This window comes from Muntiacus reevesi, chromosome 3, assembly GCF_963930625.1.
Source record: "Muntiacus reevesi chromosome 3, mMunRee1.1, whole genome shotgun sequence".
Lineage (NCBI taxonomy): Eukaryota > Metazoa > Chordata > Mammalia > Artiodactyla > Cervidae > Muntiacus > Muntiacus reevesi.
This window is the reverse complement of record NC_089251.1, coordinates 34288591-34314639: the sequence shown is the minus strand read 5'-3', so window position 1 is coordinate 34314639 and position 26049 is coordinate 34288591. Positions and strand designations below refer to the sequence as shown.

General features: G+C 40.5%; 1 protein-coding gene, 1 non-coding gene and 1 pseudogene across 2 annotated transcripts in view; 1 reads left to right on the top strand and 2 right to left on the bottom strand.

Moving 5' to 3' along the window:
- The window catches only part of WDR43 (WD repeat domain 43), a 36156-nt gene extending 15330 nt beyond the window's left edge, over nt 1-20826 (bottom strand). Inside the window, exons 1-7 of the mRNA XM_065928929.1 lie at nt 20571-20826; nt 13167-13304; nt 10022-10143; nt 4484-4604; nt 3566-3705; nt 2271-2373; nt 1649-1713 (exon numbers count right to left, since the gene is read on the bottom strand). Of these exons, the coding sequence (XP_065785001.1) occupies nt 1649-1713; nt 2271-2373; nt 3566-3705; nt 4484-4604; nt 10022-10143; nt 13167-13304; nt 20571-20795 (914 nt within the window). The 5' untranslated portion in view covers nt 20796-20826. The remainder of the gene's footprint in view (nt 1-1648; nt 1714-2270; nt 2374-3565; nt 3706-4483; nt 4605-10021; nt 10144-13166; nt 13305-20570) is intronic.
- Nucleotides 3993-4077, bottom strand: LOC136165815 (small nucleolar RNA SNORD53/SNORD92). The gene has a single exon (XR_010662784.1). It is a non-coding gene; the product is annotated as a small nucleolar RNA SNORD53/SNORD92 (small nucleolar RNA).
- LOC136162770 (large ribosomal subunit protein uL15-like) lies at nt 5203-5647 on the top strand (annotated as a pseudogene).
- Nucleotides 20827-26049: the final 5223 nt, after the last annotated feature.

Here is a 26049-nt window from a genome sequence, read left to right as displayed (position 1 = left end):
TGCCGGGACCCTTCGCCATGACTTCAGTGTCCACTTTGTTCTTCACTAACATTCACTACAAGCAGTCTCTCCTTTCACCATCTTTAAAACCACTGAAATTGTCATCACCAGCTAACCCTAATCCAATGGCCTCTGGATCACTCAGCACTTCTTAAAGACGTGAGTGGCTCACTGTCATTCTGTTCAACAATTCTGCTGAAGAATTCCTTTCTTGGTGACTTCCACACATAACATGCAGACAGATGATCCTTCTGACCCCCTTCCTCCCTCCCCTCCCTCAGTCCTAAGCCTTTTGCCTCCAACAACCTTATCCGTCCCTGTATCTCAGCCACACACACTCACATCACAGACATCTTATCACCAGTAAGTACACATCCTCCATAAATAATTCCAATTCTAAGCACCCCACTAGCTTTCCAACTCTCTCTTCCTAGTTTCCCAACTCCACAACCATCTCCAGCCAGGATTTTTGGCCTCTGCTTTGGTCTTTACCCTTCTATGGCCTATTCTCTTCTCAATGTCTTAAAATTTGGGTCAAACTCCATCAATTATCAGTTTAAAATCCTTTAATGGTAGGCTACTGCCCAAGAAGAAATGGCCCTCTTCTGGGCCTTCAGTTATACGTTCCATGTACAAATGTGACTATGTGAACAAAGGCCTCCAGGGCTACACACCAAAAGGTGAACAGCTACCTCTAGGGAGCGGAACTCAATGGAGCTCCAGAGACTTGGGTTTTATAATCGCCTCTGTGTCCTGAGTGTCTTAAAACCAATGTATACTGCTTTCACACTTCCTATTATAAAAGGAAGGTGGTGGTGGTGGTGGTGGTTTAGTCACTAAGTCGTGTCTGACCTGCAACACCGTGGAGTACAGCCTGCCGGACTTCTCTGTCCATGGGATTCTCTAGGCAAGAGTACTGGAGTACCTTCGCCAGGGGAATCTTCCTGACCCAGGAATCAAACCCGGGTCTCCTGCATTGCAGGCAGATTCCTTGCTGACTGAGCTACGAGGCAAGCCACCAGCTGACAATAAAAAGTTGAAACCATTTTAAAGTTTAACACCATTACGCACATGACTTGAGTCTCAGACCATGTTCACAGCATGTGGCAAGAGCTGGCAAACTTTCTATAAGGAGCCAGAGGGTAAACGTCTTTGCTTTGGTGGGGCCACATGTGGTCTCTATTGGATGCAGCCGGCAGGCCATAGTTTACTGACCCCTGTTCTGTGACTACTATACATAACATCAACAGTCCTCTCTGCCCTCCAGAACACAAGCATTCACTGACCCGCCACTGTGTGACAAGGGCGACACTATCAGAGTCAGAAATTAAAGCTGCACCAAAGCTCACAACGAAGCTTTCCTACTAAGCCAATGGCTTTTAAAATTTAAGTTAGAACTAACAAAATTTACTAAGTACACAGCATAATAAGCCACCCTCTTTAACCACAAATATGAAGAAATAGGCCACAACTCCAAAACTCAAGTTTTCATGGGAATGTATGTATTCATACAGACAAAGAATTAAAGCTTTCAGAATGACCTAACTGAAAAGTAACAAAGCAAAGAATGCTGAGGTGGGAGTATAAATAAACAGTAGCAAGTCAGGGAAAGAAAATAAATTTCTGACTTGAGAACTTTCTTACTTACCCATTTAATATGTGTTCAAAAAGATGAACTTGACCATCTCTGCAAACAACAGCTAACTTGACAGGCTAAAACAAAAACGTAACATTACTCTAATAGGAAATATACTTCAGTCTACTCTAATGATTACTTATGGAAATCTGACTACCCTCTCCACCCTTCAAATAATAACCAGAGATAAATCAGAACAGTAAGGATGGACAACTTTTGAATTTAAAAATAATCGCTGCCATCAAAAGAACAATTCAAGTAGAAGCTGTCAAGCTTATAAACAGAAGTTTAGATTACGAAGACAGCGCGGTCAATGCCCAGCAGCCTGGAGGTTTAGAGGCACTAAAAGTTACTACCAAGGGCACTGGCTGACAATAGGGAACCGTTGTATCTAGCCTGCGTAATCTAGCCCCGCGTATCTGGATTACTGAAGGCGCCACCACGGCCTGTCCTTTCCCCTTACAGAACTCAACACAGAATCCAATGTGTTGGATTACTTCAAACAGTCTAAGACTTTTGTTTTACTTCATCCTCTCTTTTTCCTGAACCATCACATCGTCAAAATCCTGATTTTAAAAAGAGTATTTGTGAAGTCCAAAAACAAATTCTCAAAAAAAAAACAAAAGCCACTTACCTCCTCTTTGTTTTCTGACAAAGTCAAGTCAATAAAGACAGGTTCATCTGTAACTGTAAAAGACATCACTGCATTCTTCTCTTTGTTTTCTGACCGGACCTGCCTAGATAATAAAACCAAGGTTTAGACAGCAAGACACTGGGAAGGGAAAAAAAGGGGCCAAACAGCATTTTCATCTTTTGAAAGCTAAATAAGGTATTTAAAGATAAAAATAAGCAAAATATTTGTGTCACTACCATATAACATGGTTGCATGGGAAAAGAGAAAGCATTACTGTGCTTGTGGCAGACTTAAACAATGAGCAACCTTCTTTTCCATTAACCTATTTGTCTATCTTGACGGCAATGCCAACTGTCTTGATCACTACAGCTTTGCAAGTCTTGAAGTGAGTCCTCCCAACTTCTCTTTCAAAGTCATTTTGGCTACTCTAAGTGCTCTGCAGTTCCACTTGAATTTTAAAATCACATTGCTGGTATTTTGACTAGGTTCACTCAGAATTTATAGATAAAGGTGAGGAGAATTAACATCATAGTAATATTGAGAAAACAGAGTCCAGAAATAAACAGATAAATGACTTCATTGTTTGTTGATTCCTTATTTGAGAATATGCCTACTTGCTAAAATTTATTTGCAGACCCCAAAATCAGTATTCACGGTGATTTCATGGTCTTTAACAGGTACACACAGAGCAGTGAAGAATATGAGCAGCCTGCCTTTTTACTGCAGCTTTCATACTAAGGATTCTTTTCACAGCCTGCTTAGTGCCACGCTTCTTGCTCCTGTGCTTTTGGTTGGTGATTTCTGTTTAAAATGGCCCCCAAGAATAACGCCCAAGTGCAGCCTAGTATTCCTAAGAGTAAAAAGGCTAAATTCTTATGGAGAAAGTGTTTGAGTTCGATAAACTATTATTTAACATAAGTTCATCACCTATGTATGTGTGTATTAAACCATCAGCAAACAGACATTACTGAACTAATCCAGTAGTCATTTCTTTCAACAAAATCAGAGATTTTCCTAAAAAAAATTTTTTTAAGGTTTTTAAATTGCCCAGTCAGAAAAATATTCAGCCTAGTGTATCTTTAAACAAAGCAGAGGAAGTTCTATAATGTAACGCTCTTAAATTTTTCTCATAAAGATTTGATTTTTAGGCAGGCTCAATTTCTCATTACAAGTCAATGTAAATCTAACATTAGATACAATGAAGCCAATCTCATATTCATCATTTATATTAACAATGTAAATGTGACCAATCCTTTCAAGGTAATGTTACCTCCCAAATCCAAAAGACTACATACCAGACATTAAGTAACCGGTCATGGACTGCTCCAGATAAGAAATAAAGACCTGTAATTCCATCAAAAGGTTGGCTCTCATTAGGAGGTCTGATAGTAGTGAACGTAAGTGATGAAACTGGGGTCGCATGTCCTGTGAAGTGCTAGAGAAAGTTAAATCTCATTTAGGAGAGGATGCATATAAAGCAGTAACAAAAATTAAGAGTTCACATGTACCAAAAACAATATAGATAATATATATCTGAAATCAGAGCTCCAGACTACTAATTATTTGTGCTATATTCCTCTCACTTTAAAAAATTTCATCTGAAAAAAGTTAAACATTAAAGATGTCCCTTCCAACTCCCATGACCCTACTCCATAATCTTTTTTTCCTCCATCTTTACCCTAAAGACTCACTTCATTCTACCCATTTTAAAGGGGTGCTTGGGTGCTCAGACACAGCCAAGGAATTGTAGGTCTTCATGTTACTCTCAGTGAGTCGAAACCACAATTTTAAGGCATCATCACAGCACCAAAAGTTCAGTAACCCAAGTACACTAAATCGTAAGTCTACATCTCCACAGTTAAGTACTGTGTTAATGCTAAATGTCCTTAGTTAAATACTAAGTGTACCAAATACTGGATGCAAGCTAGAAATTAAAAATTACTCTCATTATTACACAATTATAATTATCAACAGAGACTTAATTCAAATTCTACTCATTTCTTCCATTTATATTCATTTTTGCAATGCATGTGAAACAGACATATCTAATTTAACAGATTTGGAGGCTAAGATTTGTCTATTAAAAATCTACTATTTCATATGCTTCAAAGTAACAAATCTTATAAAATAATATTGTCTTGTTCAGATTCCTGCCTTTCTCCATACTTGCTCCAGACCACTGTTATGCGTAACAACTAATTTGATTCACTCACTCTATAGACTTCTTTGGTCTCCAAAACCCATAGTTTGATTGTTCGACCAGCTGAAAGCAACATCTTTCCATCTGGGCTGATACACAGGGAACTGACACTGCTATTATCACCTTTCCATTTGCTGTATTGAAGAGAAATAAAAACACCTCAGTAAATGGGGAAGAAACTTCCTCACAGCAAAAATAAAAAAACAAATCAGGCCTTAAAAATGCCACTTAAGATTTTAGGCCAAATGGCAATCCCCTGAATCTTGAGCCAAGTAACCAACCCTGGACAGAGCTCCTACGTCTTGCCTCCCCAACAGGACAGAGAATCTGGGAAGGTACCAGGAAATGGGTGAGTAGGAGCGATGAGAGTGTACAATGAGTAGCTGTGTATCCTGTGATCCATGAGGTGGATTTTATTAACACCCAGGAAACTGAGCACGCTGGCTGGGCCTCTGCAAAGCCACCATCCCCTCCAAAGTTCCTGCATTCTCTGAAAGGTTGAGAATTTACTTAGCAGCACAAATGATCTCTTAACCTATGGTACAAAAAGGCTATTTCTATCCCAAATGCACACAGATATGCCCCCATCTGATAGAGGGAATAACAGCAGCCTTTTTCCTGCCAAAAAAGGTTAATTCTAAAGTGGAAAACATATTGCTCTGCTAGTCACATTGGAACTGTCAAATAACTCATTGAGAAAAACAAAATTACTCTCTGGTCTAGGCTGCCAACATGCCATCCAGACTAAGGAAGACCCGAAACTTAGGAGCCACATGAGCCACGGTCACAGTTGCCTCGGCAAACACCAGAAACACCCAGAAGGCCAAGGTAATGCTGGTGGCATGTCCCACCACAGAGTCAACTTCAAAAGCGCCACCCAGGATACTCTGGGAAAGCTGGTATGAGGCAATACCACTTAGAGAGGAACCAGGGTTTCTGCCCAACTATCAACCATGATAAATTATGGACCCTGGTTAGTACACAGACATGGGTAAATGCTGCCAAGACGAAGACTGGAGCTGCTCCTATCACTGATGTGGTGTGACTGGGTTACTACAGAGTTCTGGCAAAGGGAAAGCGCCCAAGGCAGCCTGTCTTCGTGAAGGCCAAACTCTTGAGCAGAAGAGCTGAGGAGAAGACTAAGGGTACAGGTGCAGCTTGTGTACTGGTAGCTTGAAGTGACATGTTGGGAAATTCGTTAAATGATAATAAGTGCTTTTCAAAAAAAAAGAGAAAAAACAAAATTAGATTCTTAAAATACACACACAATGAACTTTAGAAATTAAATCGAAACTGATGAAAAATAAAGAAATATTTATGAGAATGTTTTTATAATTCTGGGGTTAGAAAAGGCCTTCCAAAGCAATTACAAACAAGGAATCACAAAGAAAAAAAAAAAACTTAATTAAAGCAAAAGCCTGGGGGGAAGAGATACAAAAAATATATAGGCAACCAGGGCTCTGCAACAACCTAGAGGGGTGGGATGGGGAGGGAGATAGGTTCAAGAGGGAAGGGACATATGTATACCTACAGCTGATTCATGTTGATGCTTGGCAGAAACCAACACCATTCTGTAAAGCAATTATCCTTCAATTAAAAAATAAATTTAAAATTTTTAAAAAGAATTAATACTCAGAATACACAAATATTTCTCTATATTCAAGAAAGAACTCCTAGGGACTTCCCTGGTAGTCCAGTAGCTAAGATTTCATGCTCCCAATGTGGGGGGCCTGGGTTCAATCCCTGATCAGGGAACTAGATCCCACATACTGCAACCAAGACCGGTGTAGCCAAATAAACATTTTTAGAAAGACAGAGAAAGAAAGAACTCTTTGATTAAAAAAAAAAAAAAAAAAAAACTCAAAATAAAAATAGACAAACAACGGCTTCCTTGGTGGTCCAGTGGTTAAGAACACACCTCCCAAGGCAGGGACATGGGTTCAATCTCTGGTCTGGGAAGATACAGGCCTTGAAGCAATGAGTCCAAGAGCCCTACAGCCCATGCTCAGCAACAATAGAAGCCACCACAATGAGAAGTCTGTGCAAAGCAACTTGTGAATAAACGTGAAAAACTCAACCTCACCAATAATCAAGGGAATGCTGCAATAATGAGCAAGAACTTTTCCTTTACCCTTGTTGGTACCAAACATTCTTGACAATTTTTCACCAAATCCCACAGCTTCAGTACTCACCTATATTCCTTATCTACTATCTGGTCACTGTAATGAGAGATTTTAAAGAAAAAAAAGACATGATCACCATCCTGACAAGCTTTCTAAATCTACTTCACCACTGAGCACTGAAAACGCCAGCATAAAGCTACCACCACCAAAGCCCATTAAGAGCCTTGCAACCTAACTAACCTCCCTTCATCAGCAGTACCTGGGAACTTGTGTAAATTCCAAAGCTCCAACCTAGACCCACTCAATCAGACCTGTAGACACAAGTAGCATAATGTGCACTTTAAAGATGGAAAAGCAATAAGAAATGTGACTGGTTCCAGAGGAGTGACCTACAATACTAACTCTGAAGGCCTCCCAACCACTCTACAAATGAGCCCAGCAACTGAGCCACACACCCACACAGGCTTTCCAATCAGCTTTTTAATGTTTCATTTTCAAAAAACAACAGGCAGTCAAGGACCTCCAGTCATGTGAAGAATGTCTTTAACATGAAAGAAACCAAAATCAAACAAAAATCAAAACACATCCTCAAGGGGGAGATGACAAGTAAAAAAAACTTAAATCCTGCACTACTTCAGAGAATTAGAAAATATTATAGGCATGAAAGAAACATGACAGAATGAAAAAGAAATATTCAAAGAACATAAAATAGCTCCCAGAAGTTAATAATTTAGTTTGAGGAACTTAAAAATCCAATACAACACTTAGAAGGTGAAATTGAAGCAATTTCCCAGGTAACTGAAGGAAAAGACAAAAGTTAAAATGAGAATACAGTAAGAAATTTAAAGGATTAGTTCAGGAGATATAATATCTAAATAACAGTATGCCGTATAAGAGAAAGGAGAAAGCGGGAATTAAATTATCAAATCTGTAGTACAGGAAGAATTAAGAACATGAATTCCCAGGAAAAATGGTCCCTCAAGGGCCAACATAATGCACTGACTAAAAAAAACAAAAACAAAAACAAACAAAACACAGAATATTTCAGTGTATAAAAATAATTAACAATGAAAGCCCCCCCCCCAAAAAAATGAATCAATGCTTCAAAATCTGGGGGAAATTATTTCCAACCCAAAGTCTGTATCTTCAAATTAATCATCAACTGTGAGGACAGAATAAAGACACTGGAAGGCATGCATGGTAAATGTACTGAGAGTCTGCTTGTCTTCCAGGAAGCTACCAATTTGTGTCACCAAAAAGAAGAAATAAACCAACGAAGAGAAGAATGGGATCTAGGAAACACAGGTTCCATCTGACAAGAGACTTTTTAAGATGATGAAAGGAAATCCCAGGATAATCACTAGAATAAAGCAGAGAAGTCCTCCAAGAAATAAATGAAAGTCTACAAAGATTAAATAACTGATTCATCAACTGATGTATCTGAAAAAAATGAGATTTACACTACTGCAGGAATGAGACTGAACTAATGACAAGTATATACAAAATTAAGCAAATGAAGCAATAACACACCCCAAAATCTTGTGCCCAAATGTAATATAAACAGTACAGTCCAAGTCTCATCTATGACAGTATTTAGGTAGGTTTAATGTGAACAATGAATACTGTTTAATCAAAGTGTGACATTACAATACTGGGGAAATGGGGCTGGAAAAAGATAGGGACTAAGAGCTAAATCTTCATCCTCCTAAAATGGAAAATAAAATCAATTAACTATAGCCTTAGAATGCCAAGAATGAAACCGGAAACACAATATTGTATGAGAGCGCATAGTTGGGTGTAAGTTCAGACTCTGATTCGACCTCTCTCTTAAGTGCAAAAAAGGGACAGAGGCTGCCTTGCAGTGTTACAGAAACAACACTGTGTGTAACATGTTGGCCAGCGCCTTGAACATTATCAGTCACTCCTGGAAGGGCTGGCTGGGTGAACTCTCATCTAGACGGCATTTAAAAGTATAGTTGCACGGGCCCCACCCTGACCTAGTGGGCAAGAATCTCCACAGGTGTCTCTTCACGACCATGAGTGTGGTTAATGAAACGCACTGGCTGAACCTCTAGGCAGATGACTCACTCCGCACCACCAGCCCCAAACCTTCTGTAAAATTCTAAGCCTCTCTCACCACCCCTTCTGCTGGGTCTAGCTTCTCTGCCTCTGAACTAGCTTGTCGCTTCTGAACTAGCTCCTTCCCACACATTTTACACCATCCTAGCAGATTTTCTTCCTAAAACATTATTTGGGTTACTCTAAACAATTGTTTGGGTTACCAAACAATCTAAAACTCTAAAAAAGTAGTTTCAGTACAGCAGAAAAACACTGCCAGAATTCAAGAGAGCAGGATTAGAACTCCCCTGCCACTTATTAGTTGTAAGACCATGAGTATCATTATCCTCCTTAAGATCCTCATCTGCCTAAGTTCAACTACATTCAACAGTCCACATTCACTAAGCATCTACTATAGTCACTCACAGGATTAGGTGCTTAGACTAGAAGATTGAGATTTTTATCAAAAATTTACGGCCAGACTCTTACACAGGTACTTTGTCTCATGTCCTCTACCAGCCATTATTCCCCAGCATGGCCCTCCTCTTAAATTCCTCTACTCCATTCCAAGTAAATCTTTTACTTTTTCTCCTAGCCTTTGCTCCTGCCATATCCCCATGCACATTCCTTTCCCCACCCTCAAAAAGATTCTCCTGCCCTCTTCTATCCATCTTACCTCTCTTAAGAAGACCAGCTGAAATTCTTCTCTTCCACCAGGCCTTCCCAACACCACCCTACTCATCTAACCAGTAATTACATGCTGCTCCTGCTAAGTCACTTCAGTCGTGTCTGACTCTGTGTGACCCCATAGACGGCAGCCAACCAGGCTCCCCCATCCCTGGGATTCTCCAGGCAAGAACACTGGAGTGGGTTGCCATTTCCTTCCCCAATGCATGAAAAGTGAAAAATTAAAGTGAAGTCGCTCAGTCGTGTCCATCTCTTAGTGACCCCACGGACTGCAGCCTACCAGGCTCCTCCCTCCATGGGATTTTCCAGGCAAGAGTACTGGAGTGGAGTGACACTGCCTTCTCCAAATTACATGCTACCTTATGGCATCTCTTATGCAGTTATTTTACTCCTGTACTGTTATTTACGTATTAAAATCCTCTTTTATGTATTATGTAGTTTTTATGTATTTAATACATAAAACCTTTTATGTATTAAAATAAACTTTTATGTATTAAAATCCTCTATGTCCAATTTGATTAAAAATTCCTTGAGAACAGTCTATAACCTTACCAGTGTCTACATTCCCCATTGTATCCAATATCCAACTTTACTTATATCAAGAACACAGCCATTATTTGTCAAAACACTAATGCATTCCCAAATACTCATCGAGCTATCCCAAAAGTATCAATGTTACTCACCACTTTACTTTGCATGTCTGTGTGTTCCATTCCACAATATGTTTATCATCTGAACAACTATACAAACAGCCATTGTCTTGATGCCACTGTATGCAATTGACTCTGTTGTCATGTCCACCACTCTGCAGATTTTTTTTAAAAAAATTTAAAAGAGAAAAAAAAAAAGCTCATCTGGTATAATGTATAATATGCAAGCTAGATTCATTACTAAACACTTAACTAAAATGTTAGGCCTTAACCTAATAAAAAAGCCTACCCATTAACCTAATTAAAATGAGTCTATCCATTTCCAACATTAAAAATGAGATAAATCTGCTATAACTATCAAATATTAACTTTCTCTTCTCCTCTGCTGGAAAAACATACATCATAAGTCAAAGTATTAGTCCTAAATGCCTGCTGCTTTTGATAGGAATGGCAGCACTAAGCATGATAAAATACTTCATGTATAGTGGCAACAGTCTGGGACACTTGAGTGTACTAGTAAAGTCAAATCTTAAAGGGCTAAAGTCAACACTTAAGGTAAAATTCACTTCTAGTTAAAACTATCCTTGAAAATCCCTTTGCAAAAAAAGTACCAAACACTCTCTCAATTTTAAAAATCATTGTTTCTTCAGGGAAACACTGAATGTTTCCATGTGTCATAGCTCATACCATACAGATGTAATTTTAAATATATTTAGCATAGCAAAATGCTTGCTTACTTAGAGGCACCGCATAGAAATGGAGACATCAGTTGAGGAAAGACAAATTCAAGTCTCCCAACTAACACATATTCCAGAACAAGCTCATTCAGCAGAGTAAGTTGTTAAATCTTAGGATAAAACCTAACCTCTGAGCAATTACTGCTTCTTCACTCTTTCCACCTAAATTCACATTAATTAAATATACATACAATGAGTCGCGACTGTATACATGTCTAAGCTAAGCAAAAAGGTAAACTCACTACTATCAAACAGATTGCTCCCACCAAAAAAGAAAAATAATTATAAACATTAAATTCAATTACTTCCCTTCCTTCCTACAGTTCCCTACTCAAAGCCCTACTTTATAACCACACACAAAAAAACTGAACAAAGGATATGAACGGATAAATTCCATAGAAAGAACTCAGTAAGAAATTTTCTTAAAATTTCAGTAAGTAATCCAAGAGATACAAAGCAAAACAAAGCAACAGTTTCAGTCTGTTCATCTAACAATTTTTTACCATGGTAACATCCATCCTGGTAAGGCTACAGTGAAAACGACACTATCACAAGTTGCTAGAGGGCTAGCAACTGTCCACTTATTCATTCATTTACTCATTCAGCAAACACTGACTCAATACCAATTATTTCTAATAAACCCACTCCTTGTCAAAGATTTATATATAATCCTGCGAGGTATCAAAATGACCTAAGAAGGAGTCCAAGCCTCCATCAGTATCACTGTAACTGACTGAAACAATATCACCATGCACCTGATGCTAAGTCCCTGCTGACCACAGAAGACTGACCAAATCAAAAGATGGGATCCAAACTATAGTGGGGTAAGAGCAAACATGAGGCCCACACTCAACTTGCAGAGCAAGGAGGAATGAAGTGAGTGTCCCTCTACATATACTTCTCAAAGCTTTTTTTCAGTTGTATATTATTTTTATAGTATTTAATATAAAAACAAGTGATATATTTTTAAATGCAGATTTAAAAATCAAATAAAAATTTTCACCTATTAAATAAGCTTGGGTTTTTGGTTAGTCTCATTGTTGTTTTAATAGAATAATCAATGACGACAAAAACACTGCTGAAACACAGGTACCCTGCCACCGTTGAGATTAAGAACAAATTAGGAAAACTTTCAGAAAAAATTTATACTATGTATAAAAACACCTAACACACACCTTGGACTCATTAGTTACAGGTTAGTAATTGTGGGAACCCATGTAAGAAAAAAAAGTTTTATAACAAAAAAATCAGAAACTACCTCAATGGTCAGTAACAGTAATACCACCAAGGGACTATCCAATTTATATGACTTTAGGCAACTAGGTCTGAACAAATATAAAATTTACTCAAGCTGTAATATAATGGGAAGTGTCAGGATACAAAAGTGACTGACTAAAACTATCAACAGAGGATCTCAAGTGTAGGTGGGGGGATGGAGGATGGGGACACATGAACACCCATGGCTGATTCATGTCAATGTATGGAAAAACCACTACAATACTGTAAATAATTAGCCTTCAATTTAAATAAACTAACTTTTTTTAAATTTAGGTATAATTTTTTTCCCTTTCTAACTTCAGGTATTCCAAATTACCTATGGATAGATGTTACTTAAAAGAGAAAACAGTCTTTTATTTATACATACAGAAAGCATTCCTATATGCAGATAGGAATTAAGTGAACATCAAAAACATACTGTAATAGATAATTGTCTGAAACAAATAGTGCCAATTAAGTTACTGTCTTGCAGCACCAAGCCCACATGTCCTCTGCTCTGGATGCTGGGCTGAGGCTCTACAAACCCCATTTCTGCTTTGCCAGTGGGATCATTAGTGGGCTCCAGACCAAAGGACCTATTTCCTTCCTGTCTCCCAGTTTGCATCACCCCAGCGTTTCATCAACCCAGCAGGAGCAATCCTCTCAGCAACAGCTGAACTTAAGATGCAGTTTTTTCCACACGTGGAGAACCAGTCTCATCAGCTCCTTTCAAAGACACCAGCAGCCAGCTAGTGCCCACTCCCTGCTCCCAGAAAGTCTGGACCTCAAGTCCACAGGGCCAATCTCCCTCGACAGACATCAGCAGCACAGAGAGCAACATCTGCTTCTCAAAGGTCTCACAGCTTCCCTCGTTCCCAAGCCCTGGAGGTGGTGTGCTCCTTCCTTCAGCTACTGTCTGTGATAACCAGAATTCTTACTATCCTTTCTTATTTTAGGCTACGAAACAGTTCTTCACACTCTTCATATTCTGACCTATAACAACAACGAGGTTACCTATCACAGCAATTATCAAATATTACCGTTCAAAATTTTAAATATGGAAGGAGCAGGAAAATGCCCCTACACTACAGATCCTATAGCATATCCTGCACCGCTTTGTTTTTCATAATCAGTCTCCCAACATCTCTTTTATATAAAACACACACACAGAGAGATGTACTTACTATCAATTTACTGTGTAATTCTCCTTTTACTGTACTGTATAATAAAATACTACCAACTGCTGTACCAAGAGCCAACAAGTCGGCCTGGTTACTGGTTCCTATAGCTTCTGATTTCCTTTTTTTCCTCTGTGGACCTTCCTGGGGGAAAGAAAAAAAAGACAAATTTTTATTTTATTATTTCAAACACTGAACCATCATTAATGCATAAATGCAAATGCCCTCGAGCCCACAAATGAAATGTGCCTGTTTTTTTAAAGTGGAGATGGGATTTGCTCCCAGATGATTTCTTTCTCACTAGTTAGAAAATAATCACTCCACCAGAAGAACTTCTAATACCTGTCCCTGTCTCCTACTTCTCTGAAAGGAAGGCAAACAGGATAACTTAGAACGCTCTTGGTAGGGATCTAAGGGTTTCAAGCAGCCTGTTTTCCACTTCTCAGAAACCAACCATTCCCAACAAGTCCAAGTGAAGTCTCCACTCTGAAGCAAAGAGATTACAGATCCATATACAAGCAGCCAATACTTTCTTTCCCCTTTACCCACAAAATCTTTCCTTGCCGTGTGGCTTCATTTTCGGGAAATGGGATTCAAATGTTTTTATATTTACAAACATACATACAATTACTTCAATTTGAGTCAAAAAATAGTTGAACTCTCAGAGGAGCGCAAAGCACACACCAGAGAGGTCGCTCCAGTGACTTGACTAAGGGTCAATCTGCAAGTTCCATGCTGCTCTTGACTAGTTGTCAAATGGGCCAAGCCTTCAACTTACTTCAAAAAATGAAACTAACGGCTCCTATCTGTCCATCAAGAAGACAATCAGTGAGTACAACTTCAGAGTATTACTTCAGAGTTTATAATGCTGAACAATATTTATAATTTTGGAACTTTTCTTCCATAGATTTATAATTTTTTTTAATTAAAGCTTGTAGCCTATGTTTTAACATAAAGAAATTCTGAGAAATCCATTCTTTTCATGTAAAAGAGACCAATACCATATAAAAAAGAGAACTTTTTTCCTCAATACTGCAAGATCTTTGCTCTACAGCACATAAAAAGCAGTTCACAATACATATAATCTGCCCAACCCAAAAAACCACCAATGAAAACTGATGTTACCAGTGCATAGACTATCAAGGAGTAGATTTATAAGGCATTTTCCTCTTTTTTTCCTCTTAGTTATCCTATAGAGATGTTACATTTGAAGAATTTGATTCATTGGACATACTAAGTCAACAAAAAATTGAAAGAGTAAACAAAAAATAAGATATCTTTAAATAAGGAAAAAATGCACATTTTACAAGTCTTGAGAAATGTATTTACATTAATAAACCCAAAAGGGAAGTTACAATTAAGAGTCAAAGTCTAAGTCTGATGGTCTCATCAAGTAACATTTAATTTGACTGAACACTGAACTTAATCAAGAATCAATCAGGTTCCACCTTCAGTTACATGAATTTCTAAAGCCACCGCTGAATGATTCCAGAGGGCAAATGTGGCTTCTGCATAAGGTTATGAACACAGATACCAATTTCAGGCAAGGGAAGCAGGGGAAAGTGTACCAACCTAATACTACCTCATCAGAAAACTCTTCTCTGAAAGAGTCTAGAAAGTACTTCTTCTATTCTTGGTTTTCCCCAAATCAAATTAAAATTACCTACACTGAGGTTTCTAATGTGTGGAACATGGGCTGATCCAAATATGTGTATGTTTTTCTGTCTATATGCATCTGCATTAAAAAACACACAGAGGGCTTCCCTTGCGGCTCAGTGGTAAAGAACCCACCTACCAACGCAGGAGACACGGGTTCAATCCCTGGCCCAGGAAGATCTCACATGCCACAGTGCAACTAAAGCCTGTGGGCCACAAGTACTGAGCCTGTGCTCCAGAGCTCCAGAGCCCCAGAGCCCCAGAGCCCCAGAGCCCCAGAGCCCCAGAGCCCCGACTACTGAAGCGTGCAGGCCCTAGAGCCTGTGCTCCACAACAAGAGAAGTCACCACAATGAGAAGCCCATGCACCACAACCAGAGAAAAGCCTGAGCAGCAACAAAGGCCCAGCACAGCCAAAAATAAATACATAAAATTATTTTTTTTAAAGCACAAAGAAATTTTATAAATTAAATATTAACATATTCAAAGCCCTCATTTCCCTATCAGCAAAATCTCTATTTTGGGGAGAAACAAGCAGAGGCTAATCGTAGGAATATTACAGAAATTATGCCCAATTTTGAGCATCATTGGTCTAAACCTAAATAATAATCCAATCAGTTAACCTCAAACAACTAACAACTCACATACATTTTCTCCAAGTTGGGTGATCTTTTTTAAAACTTCTCATTCAATAGGATGCATATGTCCAAACAAGTAATACATGCAATCAGATAAGTTTATATAACCAATGTGCATTTTAGTGAAACCTAATATTTTAACCCCATTACTAAGTATTTCTGAAATCAAGAGTTTAGTGGTACTAATGATTACAGATTACGACAGACTCCTGTTGACGTTTTTCTATTAGAACCTGTTATTTCTGTGATCAAAATTTTCAATGACTCCCCAGAGAAGAGTAAATTAAAAAACCAACTGTTTGGCATTCAAAAGCATCCACAATTTGCCTCCAGCCCACCTTTTTAGTATCATTTCCAATTCCATCTTTACATTACACTCCCTAGTCAAGAATGTGTGTTAGTTAGTTGCTCAGCTGTGTCCGACTCTTTGCAAACCCATGGACTGTAGTCTGTCAGGCTCCTCTGTCCATGGAGTTATCCAGGCAAAAATACTGGAGTGGGTTGCCATTCCCTTCTCCAGGGGATCTTCTCGACCCAGGGATCTAACCCGGATCTGCTGCACTGCAGGCAGATTCTTTACCATCTGAGCCACCAGAGTCACGAATACACTTTCCCATCTGCGTGTCCCTCCTTTTGGAGAGAACTTTTTCTACCCATCCCAATTTTCAATTTGGTTTAAAAAGAAAAAATTGACGCATGCTTCAGGGTCGACCTCAAATATGTTCTCACCACAAAAACCTCTTCTTTCTCTTAAGACTCAAGTCATACTCTGCTTTGCATTACAGACACAGTATATCTGAATTGCCTTTATTTCTTCTTTAATGTCATAGTCATTTGCTTTGTTTCATGTCATGGGCATGCTAATGACATGTGTAAATATATAAAGTAATGGAAAAGGTAGGCTAAAAATTTAGTTCATCTATGTGTGATCAGAGAATCTGAGTTTCAGGGAATTTCCTGGTGGTTCAGTGGGGAGGACTCTCGCACTTTCACTGCTGGGCTCCAGTTCAATCCCTGGTCAGGAACTAACCACCCAACAAGCCACACAAAGAGGAAAAGAAAAAAGAGAGAGAGAGAGAGAGAGAGAGAAGAAAATCTGAGCTCCAGAAGGTACCAGGAATGGAAACCAAAAGGATTGGGTCTATTACTTAGACTTCAGAGCCTTTGCCAATGTGAAGGGCTGGCTGAGGTAAGCAATAAATGCCAAGAGCAGTCTCAAGAAAGCAGTGTTTGATCTAGAAGGCAATCGGAAGGCTGAGTGAGAATCTGCACGTGCGTGATTCATAAAAGCAAGGCACAGTACAGATGTGAAGACAGAGAGAAAAAGTACAACCAGGTGATGAGAAGTCTGATTCTGATCAATTAAGTACTGACTTTTTAGGCTGAGATACCAGAGTAAGAAGAGTTTACACACATACACACTCATAAAAACATGGGAGTATACAGCTGAAACAAGTTTCACCAAAAAACTTAAACTTTACTATGCAAAATATACTCTATATTGTCTATACCATTTCTGTAATACTATCACAATCCACTAGATCTATTTCACAATGCACTAATGGTTCGAAACCTATTTTTGAGAAATACTGACCTCTAGTAACTGAAAATCATGGCCAAGTTTCAAGTTTCATTCTGCAATTGGTCTCCTATGCCACCATTTCTTGGCCTATTTTAGCTGTCCCTTACTCTGGCAAACGCTAAAGTTTCATGAGTAACAATGAACAAAATGTGTGCATTTTACATGTAATTACATACAGTATGTACATCAAAAGTAAATCCTAATACAGAGGAATTTTTGTTTCTGCCAATAAGATCTAATACGCAAACCTTACTCTTTTTAAGTTTAAACACTGGACAGACCTTAAGACAGAGCATTATACCGTAACACAAGTGGATTGTGCTTCTTCTCTAAGGGTTAGGACTGGGGTTGCTCAAGTCTTTCCCAGAAACATGCTTAATGCTACCGTGCCTGCCCTGTCCAAAGCCTGAAATGCCATGTGCTTCATTCAATAAGCACTAAGCTATGAAGGGTCATTTTAACTTCAGTGACAGCAAAGCAACATAAATGCATTTACTGTGGTAACTAATCTGTTTCTTCAGACTTTTCAGCAGTTAGGGAAGGAAAAACTGAAGAGTTTGGATCTTAAAGGAGCAATGAAATAGCAGGTGGCTCAGCCTCTTAATGTGTGCCTCTGGCACATCATCTAACATCTCAGCCTTAGTTTAAACACATAAACCTGAGACTCTAAAAACAGCATTCACCCAGTCCATCAACCTGTCTCGCTGCATGCTTCTCATCTTCATTTGTGGTCCTCTTCCTCCAGGCTCCATCACTGAAATAAAATGCTTAGCTACATAATACATGCAAAAAAGTCCTAAAGACTACTGTGACATAGATGCAAAGAATTATAACCATTTTGTGACCAAGAACAAGCAGCAGCAGTCTAATTTTTCTAAAAATTTATGAACCACTGCTTAACTCCTGTCACCCAAGAAACCCAGCACCAAATCATTTTTCTCCACTAATAAGTGTAATGTCACCAAACTTTGTCCTTGGGTGGCAAACTGCCAATTACTAAACCAGACAGAGAACACTCCTATAAACTGATGTAAATGTAAAATAAAAGTTTACGAAAACATGTTAGAACTTAAGTGGCAAAGATCATAACCCAAGGACCTGGGAGCAAAGGTAGAAAATGAAGATTTGCAGCAACTGCTATCTTTAAAAATAACCTGACTTTAAAATTTTACAAAGTACACACGCAAGTTTAATACAGGAAAATCACTTCTCTCCCTAATTTTCAAGTGAAATTGATACTACCAAGAGAATACAATCCCAAGATGATGAACACTGGATGTCTCTCAATTGTTCCCAGTTCTCAATTCTATGACTCAAGATCTAAGGTTCAAGTAAGAGCAGTGGACCAGGAGTCAACGCCCTCAACTCTAATGCCCGCAACTACTTCACTAGTTATTAAGGCTTTGGTGAAGTCAGTTAAACTTTCTTACTTCTGACTCTCAAGTTTTTAAAAATGTGACTTTAGGGCATTTCATAGAGTCAGCTGGCTAAAGTGAAAGCATACGAGTAAAAGGATACTGAAGCCTGTAAGAACTTTTTTTAATGTAGCCCAACTCTTTTTCAAGGAGGCCTCCAAAAGTAAACTGACTTGCTCAATGTGACAAAACAAGTTTGGTTCATGAGTATGAAACCAAACCCATTTTTCTACCATATCACTGTGCTATAAATAATCCCAAACTGATTTTAACAGGAAGTTTAAGACTAGGTAAAAGTTTTATTCCTCAGACATACGATTGCAAGGCAAGAGAAAATCAAGTGGGTGACAAATGTCTGCCAGCCTAATAGTTAACGATTTGTTGCTCATAATGAAGAGCTGAGCTCTAGACACCTGTATTCTAGTCCTGGCTCTATTTTTCGTGTTTTTCAAGTTGCTTGATTTTCCAAAACCTGGTTCTTCTTCCTGAACAAAGCAAAAAGTTAGTTTTTAAACTACTGTGCAGGACTAACCATGCAAATAAGAGATGGTAACAACAATTAATACTTGCAGTACTTACACACCAAGAACTACTCTAGACGTTTTAGGCATCATTAAGTAATACTAACCTTCACAACCACTCTTGAGGTGAGCACTATTACTCCTGTTTTACAAATGAGGAACCAGAGGCACAAATATAATGATGCCAAGCCTGGATTCAAAGCCAGGAGTCTAGTTTGGGTCCTTGCATCTAACCACTGCTCCACATTTCCTATCACCATTAGAATTACTATCATTTTACAAGACTGTTAAAACACAAACACAGAAATCTGAAAAGGCGAAATATGCAGAGTGCTGTAATCTTGATGACAACTGTGATTTTTTTAAGTCCTAGTTTTGTGCACTGATAAGGCTTCTTTAATAGACAATAGGAGTTACTTCATCTAGAAAGTATAAAAACCTAGCTTAATAGCTGAAAAATATCTAAACATACTCATGCAAAGTGTAACAAATTAGATGTATCCCGACTTTCAACCTAAAAAGTTAGAGGAAAGTTTCCTGGAATAGTCAGAGGGAGTTAAGATCTGTACTAAACAGTTGTGTATTTTTTTTTTCCCTTTTTAGTGCATTTGTGTTTAAACACTGACTTTTTAAGGTTGAAACAGAGTGTTAGCTAAACCTCACGCAGCTCAATACTGACATTTTCAAATCACACTGCACTGATTCAGGCTGGTTACCTTATAGGAGCAGTACCCACGTGCATCTGAGTTAGTGCAGACGTAGTCGAGTGACTCAAAAGTGAATGGCATCTTAATTGAGATGGGTCCCTAAGAGTGAAAAGCTTTCCCTAACTCAGCAGTAGCCCCATCTAAGAGAAACTTCACTTGGACTCATGTTCGTTAAGTTAAGCTACAATTTCACTTTACCTCCATGTCCTAATGTAGACGTCATACTTGGGGAAAGGGGGATGTATTAAGGGCGAGCCATGCAGATGTTAAAATTTTAAAAGCAAGAAGGTTCAAACGGCGTAGAATGGAACCCAGGCTGGGAAAGTTAGGACTTTCAAGAGTCTCACATCCTAGAGGTGTGAGAGAACACGTGGTGAGCCGGCACCCACGGTTGGGGGGGGGGGGGTAGATGGGGGTGTCCGGAAGCAAGGAAACATACTTGTCCATTTTAACTGCCCAAAGCAAAGTCGATGAGCTCGGTAAGGGTCGGAGAACAGTACTGCCCCAAAGAGAGGCTCTGTCAAAAGCGAGAGTTCTGAAGAGCGCAAGCAAGAGAGCCGGCCGGGCAGCAGGAAGCCGCCCCTGGGGGGCCTGGGGCCTCGGCGAATATGGCGGCCCCGGCAACGCAGAGGCCCAGACTGCACACAGCCCGCCGGTAGGGCTCAAGACCACTGCCCGTCGGATCTGGCCGCGCCCGTTCTCTCTGCCCTGGGGATAGGCCGCGCACGGGGATGGCGGCGTGGGCCCACGCCGCGCCGCCACCGCGCTCGGTGCCTCCTCGCCCCGGGCTTCCGAGAGCCACGCGCGATGCCAGACCGCGCGCCGCCGGGCCGGGGGGCAATAAGGCCGAGCCTGGGAGAGTGCCCGCCCCGCGCCGTTCCGCTCACTTTACCTTGGCCTGCAGCCTCGCTGGCGCCCAGGCCAGGCAGGTGCAGGTACCGCTGAGGTGCGCGGAAGGCACGTACTCCTGGTGTAGCCGATTGTTGGCTGTCTCCCACACTCGCAGGTGACCATCGGTAGACGCTAAAGCGAAATAGGTCTGGCTCTGCGGAGAGAAGGCGCAGGGTACCCCCGCGGGGGACAGGGGGTCGGCAACACCGCCGCCACCCGCCGCCATTGCTGCTCCGGCTCCGCGGCAGCCACGTGTTCGCTCGTGCGCAGGCGCACCGGGGCGGGGCGGGGCCTGAAGGGAGGAAGTGGGGCGGGGGGAGAGCAGGGAGCAGAGGGAGTAGCTCTTCAAGACGCAAGCGAGCGTTGGACCGCCTACCCGTGGACGGTGGCCGGGTGGGCTCAGTGCTAATTTGTTCTGGAGACGAGTGAGTGGAGGAGAATGACAGGACTGCTATCATAAAAAAAGGAAAAATATTGTAGTGGTTTTTGCCATACATTGACATGAATCAGTCATGGATTTACATGTGTTCCCCATCCCAATCCCCCAAAGTAATTAGCCCCTAACTAATAAAAATAAATGAAAAAAAAAGTTTAAAAAGGAAAAAGAAAAAGTTGTTTTTTGTTTTAATTTAAATAACATGATTGAACGCTTGTTTGAAACAAGCGTTCACTTATAATTCCGTGATTGTGATAACCCTTTCCATTTTTCCTTATCCACTTACAATCTGTAATCCTGCACACATTAATACTTTATTCAGTCATAGGAGTATTAAAGTAAAGGTGGGAGAGTCTATTCAGTCTTCTTTGGTCAAGATTTGTCCCATGATACCGCACCAAATGTTCAGTTTTCAACGTCTCCATAACATTTCACCAAATCTGTGCCTTCTGATTCAAAAAATGTCAGGTACTATTCAGCCACACAGAGTTTATTGACCAGCAGGAAAGACACACACACACCAAAAAAAGAAAAAAGAAACCCACTGCCCTCAGGGCTATAGGAGACTCTGAATCCAAGTAGAGAGAGTCATAGTAAAACCCGCATTTTATATCATCTGGAATGACATAAACTGATCTACATTTTAAAAGGCATCCTGCATGTTTCATGGAGACAGTAGAGGGGCAAGAATGAAAGCAAAGAGACAACAAAGAATGAGGATGGTGGGCTGTGTGGTGAGAAATGCTCCAGATTCAGATATACCCTGAAGTTGGAGCCAACAGGACTTGCTAAATGGATTGATTATGAAGGATGAGGAAAAGACTTGAGTGAAGGATGACTCTAAGGCCTGAGAGAATAAGTGAATGGTGAATTGGGGAAGCTGAATTGGGGAAGTGGATCTGGATGGAGTGGAAATCAAGACTTCTGTTTGGGACAGTTAAGGCTGAGATGGCCATTAGATATCCAAATAGAGTTGTTCAGTGGGGAGTCAGATAAACAAGGAAATCACAGATAGAAATTTTGCATGCATTAGTATTCAGATGCCATTTGAAACTGTAGGACTGTTCAGATCATCTAGAGTGTAAGTATAAATAGAGAAAAAAGCTTAGCCCAAAAATGTGCCAATCTGTCAGGAATGGAAAGAGAACACAGTGAAGGAGATTAAGAAGGGTTAACAGTGATTAAAGCCCTGGAGGATGAGATGCCCTGGAAACCAAAATTTTTATAAGGATTTCAGGAGCAAGACATAATCAAAACCATGTCAAATGCTTTAAGATGAAGACTGAGAATCAGTGAACTTGGCAAGATCAAGATCATTGTTGGCTTTTCAAAAGCATTTTTAGTACAGAGGTAGGGGAATAACTCATTGTGGAAAATAGAGGAGGGAATGGGAGGTGAGAGGGCAAAAAAGTATAGACAGCTATTGCTAGAATTTTTGTTACAAAAGAGCTTGCGCTAGTCTTCATGAAGATAGATCTGAGCTAGAGTTACAGATTTGTTAGGCATAAATGAAAATAAAAGCTTGTTTTGCACGAATTATACATCAGGCAGTCTTCTAGGTGCTCTGTGTGTATTAATTCATTTAGTCCTCACAACAGCCTTACGATGTAGAAACTATCAACATCTACATCTTTTCTGATAAGAAATTGATGTACAGAGCTGGGCAATGGAGGAAGAGCTTGAGCACAGACAACCAGACCCAATGAGTATGTAGGGTTTATATAGATGACCCTCTGATACCCAAGCATATCAATTCCTCGACCTCCTCCCTTTCAGTGATCTCTATGCCACACCAGCCACTCACTCCCACTATCATGTCCCAGACCTTGCCATACAATAAATGCACCTCTTTCGTAATCTCAGTTTCCACACGCCAGTCTATACCACCAACTCTGATCTTTCCAGCTCACTCCCTCTAATTCCCAGCATTCAGCCGGTCTTTTGACCCAACGAGATCATCAATTCATTCATCCTACAGTCTTTTCACCAGCCCTGATCCCTCCTCCCTGATGGTTGCACTTTCCTCTTAATTTATCCTAAATTCTCTCATTACAACCCTCAACTCCCTTGCCTCTTTCCCTCATCAAAGTCTTGGTAAAATGACAAGCCTGGGGAGTTCCCTGGCAGGCCAGTGGTTAGGATTCCACAATTCTACTGCGGGGGCCCTAGTTCCATGGTCAGTTCAGTTCAGTTCAGTCTCTCAGTCATGACCAACTGTTTGCAACCCAAAGGAATGCAGCACACTAGGCATCCCTATCCATCATCAACTCCCGGAGCTTGCTCAAACTCATTTCCATCAAGTCGGTGATGCCATACAACATTCTCATCCTCTGTTGTCCCCTTCTCCTCCTGCCTTCAATCTTTCCCAGCATCAGGGTCTTTTCCAACGAGTCAGTTCTTTGCATCAGATGGCCAAAGTATTGGAGATTCAGCTTCAGAATCAGTTCTTCCAATGAATATTCCAGACTGACTTCCTTTAGGATGGACTAGTTGGATCTCCTTGCTGTCCAAAGGACTCTCAAGAGTCTTCTCCATCTCCACAGTTCAGAAGCATCAATTCTTCAGCACTCAGCTTTCTTTACAGTCTAACTCTCACACCCATACATGACTATTGGAAAAACCACAGCTTTGACTAGACGGACCTTTGTCTGTAAAGAAATGTCTCTGCTTTTTAATATGCTGTCTAGTTTTGGCATAGCTTTTCTTCCAAGGAGCAAATATCTTTTAATCTCATGGCTGCAGTCAGCATCTGCAGTGATTTTGGAGCCCAAGAAAAGAAAGTCTGTCACTGTTTCCATAATTTCCCCATCTATTTGTCATGAAATGATGGGACCATATGCCATGATTTTACTTTTTTGAATGATGAGTTTTAAGCCAGCTTTTTCACTCTTCTCTTTCACTTCCATCAAGAGGCTCTTTGGTTCATCTTCGCTTTCTGCCATAAGGGTGGTGTTATATGCATATCTGAGGTTATTGATATTTCTCCCTGGAATCTTGATTTCAGCTTGTGCCACAGCCAGTCCAGTATTTCGAATGATGTACTCTGCATATAAGTTAAATAAGCAAGGTGACAACATACAGCCATGATGTACTCCTTTCCCAATTTGGAACCAGTCTGTTGTTCCATGTCTGGTTCTAACTGTTGCTTCTTGACCTGCACACAGATTTCTCAAGAGACAAGTAAGGTGGTCTGGTATTCCCATCTCTTTAAGAATTTTCCACAGTTTGTTGTGATCCACAGAGTCAAAGGCTTTATCATAGTCAATGAAGCAGAAGTAAGATGTTTTTCTGGAACTCTCTTGCTTTTTCTATGATCCAACGGAGTTGGCAATTTGACCTCTTGTTCCTCTGCCTTTACTAAATCCAGCTTAAACATCTGGAAGTTCTCAGTTCACATATGTTGAAGCCTAGCTTAGAGAATTTTGAGCATTACATTGCTAGCTTGTGAGATGAGTGCAAGACAGTAGTAGGGGTGAAATCACATTTAGACTCAAACCCCATACCTGCCAGACATGCTCTGAGAGCTCAAACATACTTTGTATGCACCAGGACCCAGAGACCCCACAGAGATTCAGACAGAACTGTGTTTGAGTGTCTCCTGAGAAGGTACCAGTCAGCAGTGGACTGCTGAGGGGCAGGGGCTCTGGGTGCAGTAGACCTGGGTATGGCATGCCCTCTTGGAGGAGGTCGCCAAACCCCACTGGAGAGCCATCAGAACTTACACAGGACTGGGGAAACAGATTCTTGGAGGGCACAAACAGAACCTTGTGTGCACCAGGACCCAGGAGAAAGGAGCAATGACCCCATAAGAGACTGACCCAGACTTGCCTGTGAGTGTCCAGAAGTCTCTGGCGGAGGCGTGGGTCAGCGGTGGCCTGGTGCAGGGTTGGGAGCACTGAGTATAGCAGTGCATGCATGGGACATTTTGAAGAAGGCCGCCATTATCTTCATTACTTCCACCATAGTTTGATCTCAGGTCTAATAACAGGGTGGGAACATAATCCCCCCATCAACAAAAAACTGGATTAAAGATTTACTCAGCATAGCCCCTCCCATCAGAACAAGGACCAGTTTCCCCCTCAGTCAGTCTCTCCCATCAGGAAGCTTCCATAAGCATCTTATCCTTCTCCATCAGATGGCAGATAGGCCGAAAACCACAATCACAGAAAACTAACCAATCTCATCATATGGACCACAGCCTTGTCTAACTCAATAAAACTTTGAGCCATGCCGTGTAGGGCCACCCAAGATGGATGGGTCATGGTGGAAAGTTCTGACAAAATGGGTCCACTGGAGAAGGGAATGGCAAATCACTTCAGCATTCTTGCCTTGAGAACCCCACGAACAGTATGAAAAGGCAAAAAGATAGGACACTGAAAGATGAACTCCCCAGGTTAGTAGGTCCCCAATATGCTACTGAAGATCAGTGGAGAAATAACTCCAGAAAGAATGAAGAGACGGAGCCAAAGCAAAAACAACACCTAGCTGTGGATGTGACTGGTGAAGGAAGTGAAGTCCGATGCTGTAAAGACCAATATTGCATAGGAACCTGGAATGTTAGGTCCATGAATCAAGGTAAGTTGGAAGTGGTCAAACAGGAGATGCCAAGAGTGAACACTGACATTTTAGGAATAAGCGAACTAAAATGGACCAGAAAGGGTGAATTTAACTCAGATAACCATTATATCTACTACTGTGGGCAAGAATCCCTTAGAAGAAATGGAGTAGCCATCAGCATCAACAAAAGAGTCCAAAATGCAGTACTTGGATGCAATCTCAAAAACAACAGAACGATCTCTGTTTGTTTCCAAGGCAAACCATTCAATATTACAGCAATCCAAGTCTATGCCTCGGCCAGTAATGCTGAAGAAGCTGAAGTTGAACGGTTCTATGAAGACCTACAACCTTATAGAACTAACACCCAAAAAAAGACGTCCTTTTCATTACAAAGGACTGGAATGCAAAAGTAGGAAGTCAAGAAATACCTGGAGTAACAGGCAAATTTGGCCTTGGAGTACAGAAGCAGGGCAAAGTTTAATAGAGT